We start from the raw sequence: 9,187 nt of genomic DNA on the forward strand, positions 1-9,187 counted from the left end.
GGTATGCGTGTGTGACTTACGTGGTATGCATGTGCGACTTACGTGGGTATGCGTGTGCATCTTACGTGGGTATGCGTGTGTGACTTACGTGGTATGCGTGTTCAACTTACGTGGTATGCGTGTGCGACTTACGTGGTATGCGTGTGCGACTTACGTGGGTATGCATGTGTGACTTACGTGGGTATGCGTGTTCAACTTACGTGGTATGCGTGTGCGACTTACGTGGTATGCGTGTTCAACTTACGTGGTATGCGTGTGCGACTTACGTGGGTATGCGTGTGCGACTTACGTGGGTATGCGTGTGCGACTTACGTGGGTATGCATGTGTGACTTACGTGGTATGCGTGTGCGACTTACGTGGGTATGCGTGTTCAACTTACGTGGTATGCGTGTGCGACTTACGTGGGTATGCGTGTTCAACTTACGTGGTATGCGTGTGCGACTTACGTGGGTATGCGTGTGCGACTTACGTGGGTATGCGTGTGTGACTTACGTGATATGCGTGTTCAACTTACGTGGTATGCGTGTGCGACTTACGTGGGTATGCGTGTGCGACTTACGTGGGTATGCGTGTGCAACTTACGTGGGTATGCGTGTGTGACTTACGTGGTATGCGTGTTCAACTTACGTGGCATGCGTGTGCGACTTGCGTGGTATGCGTGTGCGACTTACGTGGGTATGCGTGTGCGACTTACGTGGGTATGCGTGTGCGACTTACGTGGGTATGCGTGTGCGACTTACGTGGGTATGCGTGTGCGACTTACGTGGTATGCGTGTTCAACTTACGTGGTATGCGTGTGCGACTTACGTGGGTATGCGTGTGCGACTTACGTGGGTATGCGTGTGCAACTTACGTGGGTATGCGTGTGTGACTTATGTGGTATGCGTGTTCAACTTACGTGGCATGCGTGTGCGACTTGCGTGGTATGCGTGTGCGACTTACGTGGGTATGCGTGTGCGACTTACGTGGGTATGCGTGTGCGACTTACGTGGGTATGCGTGTGCGACTTACGTGGGTATGCGTGTGCGACTTACGTGGGTATGCGTGTGCGACTTACGTGGGTATGCGTGTGCGACTTACGTGGGTATGCGTGTGCGACTTACGTGGGTATGCGTGTGCGACTTACGTGGGTATGCGTGTGCGACTTACGTGGGTATGCGTGTGTGACTTACGTGGGTATGCGTGTGCGACTTACGTGGGTATGCGTGTGCGACTTACGTGGGTATGCGTGTGTGACTTACGTGGTATGCGTGTGCGACTTACGTGGGTATGCGTGTGCGACTTACGTGGGTATGCGTGTGCGACATACGTGGGTATGCGTGTGCGACTTACGTGGGTATGCGTGTGCGACTTACGTGGGTATGCGTGTGTGACTTAAGTGGTATGCGTGTTCAACTTACGTGGTATGCGTGTGCGACTTACGTGGGTATGCGTGTGCGACTTACGTGGGTATGCGTGTGCAACTTACGTGGGTATGCGTGTGTGACTTACGTGGTATGCGTGTTCAACTTACGTGGTATGCATGTGCGACTTACGTGGGCATGCGTGTGCGACTTACGTGGGTATGAGTGTGTGACTTACGTGGGTATGCATGTGTGACTTACGTGGGTATGCGTGTGCGACTTACGTGGTATGCGTGTGCGACTTACGTGGGTATGCGTGTGCGACTTACGTGGGTATGCGTGTGCGACTTACGTGGGTATGCGTGTGCGACTTACGTGGGTATGCGTGTGCGACTTACGTGGGTATGCGTGTGCGACTTACGTGGGTATGCGTGTGCGACTTACGTGGGTATGCGTGTGCGACTTACGTGGGTATGCGTGTGCGACTTACGTGGGTATGCGTGTGCGACTTACGTGGGTATGCGTGTGCGACTTACGTGGGTATGCGTGTGCGACTTACGTGGGTATGCGTGTGCGACTTACGTGGGTATGCGTGTGCGACTTACGTGGGTATGCGTGTGCGACTTACGTGGGTATGCGTGTGTGACTTACGTGGTATGCGTGTTCAACTTACGTGGTATGCGTGTTCAACTTACGTGGGTATGCGTGTTCAACTTACGTGGTATGCGTGTGCGACTTACGTGGTATGCGTGTGCGACTTACGTGGGTATGCGTGTGTGACTTACGTGGGTATGCGTGTGCGACTTACGTGGGTATGCGTGTGCGACTTACGTGGGTATGCGTGTGTGACTTACGTGGTATGCGTGTGCGACTTACGTGGGTATGCGTGTGTAACTTACGTGGTATGCATGTGCGACTTACGTGGGCATGCGTGTGCGACTTACGTGGGTATGAGTGTGTGACTTACGTGGGTATGCATGTGTGACTTACGTGGGTATGCGTGTGCGACTTACGTGGTATGCGTGTGCGACTTACGTGGGTATGCGTGTGCGACTTACGTGGGTATGCGTGTGCGACTTACGTGGGTATGCGTGTGTGACTTACGTGGGTATGCGTGTGTGACTTACGTGGTATGCATGTGCGACTTACGTGGGTATGCGTGTGCGACTTACGTGGGTATGAGTGTGTGACTTACGTGGGTATGCATGTGTGACTTACGTGGGTATGCGTGTGCGACTTACGTGGGTATGCGTGTGCGACTTACATGGGTATGAGTGTGTGACTTACGTGGGTATGCGTGTTCAACTTACGTGGTATGCGTGTGCGACTTACGTGGGTATGCGTGTGCGACTTACGTGGGTATGCATGTGTGACTTATGTGGGTATGCGTGTGCGACTTACGTGGGTATGCATGTGTGACTTACGTGGGTATGCGTGTTCAACTTACGTGGTATGCGTGTGCGACTTACGTGGGTATGCGTGTGCGACTTACGTGGGTATGCGTGTGCGACTTACGTGGGTATGCGTGTGTGACTTACGTGGGTATACATGTGTGACTTATGTGGGTATGCGTGTGCGACTTACGTGGGTATGCATGTGCGACTTACATGGGTATGCGTGTGTGACTTACGTGGGTATCCGTGTGCGACTTACGTGGGTATGCGTGTGTGACTTACGTGGGTATGCGTGTGCGACTTACGTGGGTATGCGTGTGTGACTTACGTGGGTATGCGTGTGTGACTTACGTGGTATGCGTGTGTGACTTACGTGGGTATGCGTGTGCGACTTACGTGGGTATGCGTGTGTGACTTACGTGGATATGCGTGTGCGACTTACGTGGGTATGCGTGTGTGACTTACGTGGGTATGCGTGTGTGACTTACGTGGGTATGCGTGTGCGACTTACGTGGGTATGCGTGTGCGACTTACGTGGGTATGCGTGTGCGACTTACGTGGATATGCGTGTGCAACTTACGTGGGTATGCGTGTGCGACTTACGTGGTATGCGTGTGTGACTTACGTGGGTATGCGTGTGTGACTTACGGCAGTATGCGTGTGCGACTTAAGCGACATGGCTCGGGTTCAACAGTGGGGGGAAACAACTCGGTGGCTGCTTAGCATTGTGCAGTGGAAAAGAGACGGGCAGACGGACGTCTGTACGAATGCCTCCTGCACCTCCGATCAGCATCCCGCACCTCCCATTAGTGCGGTTGGCTACGTACCCAAGTCGGGAGAAAAACAGGTGTGGCCGCACCTGTGAATTCATGGCAGGATTCGGCTACCGGTGGCAATGATTATCAGCGGCCACCCCCCCCCCCCCATCAGTTGTCGCGCACAGAGGCGCGCTTATCTGTCAATCGGTTCTCTATAGTTGCATACGCACGCAGGTATGCTTTGTCACTGTGCTGAGGTTAGGAATGTGACGAGGCGCAGCTCCATCGATTGATATCGGCTCTTGATCTTGTGATGCCTGCGTGGTTCTGCGTGTCTGAGAAGCGAACTTGATGCGTTTGTTGTTTGTTGTACGGGGGCAATTGCGCTCGGAACCTGGCGAGTGATACCAGAACGGGCGCCGCGGTGGTGAGATGATAACTCCCTCACGTGGTATACAGGAGGTCGTGCGTTCGATCCCGACCCTGACGTCTGCTGGTTATTTGGAGTTTGCGTGTCTCTTTCCCTGTGGTCGTGTGGATTTTTTTTCCAGGTCTTCCGGTTTTTTCCCTTGACATTTAGAAACATGCGTTTGGAGTATTTGGCTGCTATGAAAATGTCCACTTGATAAGCCACTTTGTTGAGCTTTCAATTGTGATAGCCGGGTAGCTTTAGATAAAGAGTTACAGAGCTTAGTGGGCCTTACCTGTTAACATAAAAAATTGTTTTAGTTCAGTTCGGGGCAGCGCACATTCTCTAACCCGCGTTGATTAGCGTGGCGAAGTATGGCCAGATAAATGCGTGACCATAGTACAAGACAAAAATTTATGGATGAAAAAAATAATTGTAAAGTTTACAGTAGAGATGTGGCTTGCACCTGCTGACCTTTGATTTTTCATCCATTTTATTCACATTAATTTTAAGAATCCTAATGTAAATTAAACGGCCCGAGGAATTATTTTACGTTGCCACAAATGTCAAATGTACACATATAAATCAAATTGTAATGTCCTATCCACGTGTCTTTTAGCATCGTTTAAGACTTTAGCGACATTTCTGGCCACTCTATGCGAAATAAACTTTTATTTACCGGGTAAAGCCCATTGAGCTATTAGCTTTTTTTAGAAGCGATCTGGCTCCAAATCAAAGCTCAACTAAGTGGCTTATCACGTGGAAGTGATATCAGTAGATAATGAAACTAAAAGCATGTCTCTAATTGTGGAGGGAAAAACCAGAGGACCCGGAGAAAAATCCATTTGACCACGGGGAGAACACGCAAACTCCAAATATCGAGCAGGTGTCAGGGTTTGGATCGAACCCACGACCTCCCGCATACCCGGCGAGGGAGATAACATCTCCCCACCGTGGGTGCCCCACTTCCAAATTCCCCCAACCGCTGACATCGCCCTCGTGCTCTCGCGCCTACCGCAGGACGGCTTGAAGAAGGACGACTTCATCAACAACTTCACGGTGAGGTCCGTGCAGAACCTGTACGGCCGGGACAGCAACTCGGACCGCTACCAGGACGGTACGCTGAGGTACTAGGCGGCGACGAAGAGGGCAGCAGCAGCAGCGGCGACGAAGAGGGCAGCAGCAGCGGCGACGAAGAGGGCAGCAGCAGCAGCGGCGACGAAGAGGGCAGTAGCAGCGGCGGCGACGCGACACGGGCGGTGCCGCCATGTCGATCGGCACCTGAGCGCGAGACGCTTCGGTGCACCCCCCGCGGATTCAAGAGTCCATAGATGATCCCCCCCCCCCCTCCGCTGCACAGTCGCGGTTCTTGCATAACGCATACAAGCGTGGAACGCTCCATTCTCACTTGGCGGGTGTTTAGGAGAGGGTTGACTCGGCTTTGAGAGGCGCCAGCACCACGTGGGGTTTTCGCGGCTCTCTCCGGTCCGTTTCCGGGTCGTGCCGCGTGTTTTTACGTGGCGGCGGCGACGTCCGACGTTTCCCCGATGAAGCTCCCGGCACGTGGAGCGAAACGTCGGACATCGTGCCGAAACAGCACCGCGGCACGACCCCCAAAACACATGGGAGAGTTAAGAAAAAACATTGTGAGGCAGTGGGAGAGTTACGGATCATTGTTGTTAAGGAGGGGAGAGTTTATTTGCAGGCTTTGGCAGAGGGTTAGAGGTTTGATTAGTTTTCTGCTGAAAGCCACGCATTGTATATTTTTTTAATGGCTGTTACTTATGGATGGACATCATAGCTGTAGATGCAAACAGTATTTCTTTTACAATTTGTACAACAGATAGCATTACGAAAATTTATAAAGCACCTTCCTTGCTGACAAAAGTCGGCAAACGATTATTTTTCAAAAAAAATTTTTTGATTATAACAGAAAAAAACCCTGAAAGGAAAAAAAATGCAACGTCAAAAGGTGCCAGGGTAGGCGAGGCTTCTAGCGATTGTCGTCGTGAGGGAGTGGGAATTCATGCACCTGTGTGTGGAAGTGAAAGAGCAAAGAAAATAATCTGTAATTGACGTGGGCCAAGTGGTGAGTCAAAGTTCACGAAACAACGCCTTGCACGGAAATCTTTGGTGGCGGCGGTGGCGATGGATGTCCATTGTCTCTAAATGTACATCGATCTCAGACGCTCGCGTACCTGCTGCTGTTCGCAATTCTGTTATAGAATCGTTTTTGCGAAAAAAATGTTTTACATTTTCACGGGGATTAAAGCAAAAACAAAACAATGCTGGACCAGATAAGTTTGGCGAATAGATCAAGAGCCCCTGGCTTGATTCTTGAACAGGATCGTTACTCTTAAATGCGACAATTCATCGAATCGCCAGGGGAACGATCGCTCGTAACAATCGTCGAACCTCTCCTCCGCTATTGTTCAAGAACTTCCCACGCAACGGTTCGATTTTGCCCACGGTTTCGAAAAGCAACAAGGCTTCATTGCAGCCGAGCCTCTCCAGATCGGTCGGTGAAAATCTTTCCCCGCACCCGGCAACACCACATCCAGTCACACCTCTCGCCGTGGCGACGGCTCCTAGCTCACGTGCCCAGCTTCTCCACTCGACCAGCCACCATGGGGAAAATATTCGGCGAGGAATTAAGCCGCCCGGACAGGGGACCATCGCAGAGAGACAGGCCCTCCGTCATTGTGCGCCGTGAGTGGACTCACACGTGCCGTTACCTCCGCATGCGGCCCATCGTTCCGCCGTCACTGACACTGCTGAGCGGGGATGGCTGTGGTAGACAGGTACCTTTAACATATCGGTAGAGTGGGGGAGGGGTGAGCGTATCATGTAATTCACAATAAAGAGCTTAAATGGTGAGATATTAATAATGCGGGCAGTGTAGTAAGCAGAAAACTAAAGCTACTGCGTAGGATTTTGCGCGGTTGTGCTGCGTAGCAACCACGATTCGTATTTCCGGGTTGTGCCGATGTTGGTTTTATCCGGCGCCAAGTCCGACGTTTCCTGAAGAAGCTCTCAACACGCGGAGCGAAACGTCGGACATCGTGCCGAATGACACCACCACGGCACAATCCGAAGACGCTTCGGCGGGAAGAGTGGAGCGCATCGCGTCGTGCGGTGGTAGCGGAGTGTGTGTCTGTAACGAGTAGGAACACAGGTGTCGTCTCATTGATAGGATGGGTATGATTTTAAAAATATATTATGACTATAAGTACTAAATGCTGGTGTTTTGCTTCGGTAAATAATATTTGAGTTTTATAAAAAAAAAAATGAGAGTCAAATACGTTGCGTATGTTATCTGTCTCGTAAAGTAAGTTAGCTCTTTCATAGATAAAAAAAAAATTTGCTTCTCATTTTTGCCTCGTTTTACCCCCGGGGGTTTTATTTCTTTTGCTCGTAGATTATACCATTATTTTAGACGCCTTTCTGGGTTCGCAGACGCAATGTAGAATTAATTAGGCGTTCGCTAACGAGTGCACATGGGGGGCCGAACGGTCGGGTCGTCATTGGCGCATACAGCACTATCGTGCCTTGAATGCCTGCTGGAGTCTATAATATTAGTCGATCGATTGATGAATTAATATTGACGAGTTGTGTTTTATTTACCTATTTTTGACATTTTTTTCCCGATGGTGTGTTTCAATCGAATTCGCTCGTGGGTAAGGCAAGGCGGAGGTTTATTGTTTCTTTTTAAAGATGAACTGAACTCACAGGAATAAAAACACACACTACACACAAGTCCAATCTTTATCAACCGCATTCAAATTAAAAGCCTTAACTTACAACAGAGGAGCCTTGCTCAGTATTTAAAGGGCAGCTCAAGCGAATGGCAATGGAAGGGACGGGATGCAAATGATGGTTGGGAGTGACGGTCCCATAATGCTCTGCTAGAGGTATCCTTTTATTACCTATAACCCAATGGGAATGGAACCCATTAACTCGACATTATTTATAGTTAAATGTGTGGTTATCTCGGAATGTAGCTTCCCGAGTTGCTTAAAAAAACGAGTAAATTGTATGAAGATGTCGCAAAATATACTTTAAGTCAATTAAACATCAAATGTAAAGCATGTTACCGATATTTTAAGGTGTATGCGTAATCATTGTTATGACTTGTTAAAGCTTAGATCTAGGTTTTCAGCCTTAATTTAAATGGCTGAGTCAGAAAATAAAACTGTTTAATTTTCGCGTTCCGTCAAGGAGGGCGTGCAGCCAATCTCGTGCTAGCAATGACAGTCGCTCGCGTGGTGGATACATATTTTTTAATCGAATGCACACAAAAAATGATGGTCGGCATCGCCAGTGGCCACGATGCACAGGAATCGCGATCACGGGAAAGACCCCTGCCTGAAATTTTACCGAATTACAAAAGTTACATTTGTACAAGCCTCGTTATGGGGATCGATGTTCCAACACTGATCCGATTGGCTTAAAACACACTCGCGTGTGCACGTGATTGGCAGTTCGTTATCAAGTTTACCTTTCTGCTCTGAGAATGTGAGTGTGTGTGACAATGCGGACATTTTACAATGTCTGGTCATAGTGCCTGGGTTCCTGGCATGAAAAAAAACCTTTTACGATTATAATTTTTGTTGTTGTTGCTACGGGCTTGGTTTTCCTACGCATCTTGTTAAGTGCCCGCTTCTCTCCCTTTCATTAGCCATGCGAGAGGCCCTTTGAGATTCGGCGATGTCTCGTTTGTAACCTGGGGCTGACGTTCTGAGTACTTAAAAACGCGCCGCCGTGACCGCCCGCGACGCCGCGTCGCTCTGTAGGCTTACGCACACAAACAAAAAAAAGCAAAATAAAGTCGTCAAAAAAGATGTTAAGGTTCGCGTCTTCTGCGTGAATGGTCTCTGCCGACGGCTAGCGTGGAGCGGTGTGGCGGTATTGAGGGAGTGACGAATGTGACCTCGTGAAAGTGTTTATACCCGCTGTGGTGTTTTGTTTGTCGTCACGCAAGGTCGTAGGTGCATGTTGCACACATCACAATTTAAGTTATTGTGTGAATTTTAGTCAATGTTTGGTCACTCCAAGGCTGCCTGCCCTGTTAACTCTGCACACGCATACCTAACCACATACCTACCCTCTCTTGAGTTCTACCCCTGGTTAAACAAAATAAATGTAACTAACTACCTACCTACTTAAACGTATATCCACTCATCCAACTACCCCCGCACTCACATCCCTACCTACATAGTACTTACCTAACCACTTAACCATCCGCCTACCTATCCACTCACCCACATATCCACACACGTACC

At 49.7% G+C, this 9,187-nt stretch overlaps 1 protein-coding gene across 1 annotated transcript in view; it reads left to right on the forward strand.

The window, feature by feature from the left end:
• The window catches only part of LOC144723078 (plakophilin-1-like), a 40,941-nt gene extending 32,189 nt beyond the window's left edge, over positions 1-8,752 (forward strand). Inside the window, exon 14 of the mRNA XM_078601640.1 lies at positions 4,926-8,752. Within this exon, the coding sequence (XP_078457766.1) occupies positions 4,926-5,039 (114 nt within the window). The 3' untranslated portion in view covers positions 5,040-8,752. The remainder of the gene's footprint in view (positions 1-4,925) is intronic.
• The last annotated feature ends 435 nt before the right edge of the window (positions 8,753-9,187 follow it).

Source organism: Lampetra planeri, chromosome 16, assembly GCF_965212315.1.
Source record: "Lampetra planeri chromosome 16, kcLamPlan1.2.h2, whole genome shotgun sequence".
Lineage (NCBI taxonomy): Eukaryota > Metazoa > Chordata > Hyperoartia > Petromyzontiformes > Petromyzontidae > Lampetra > Lampetra planeri.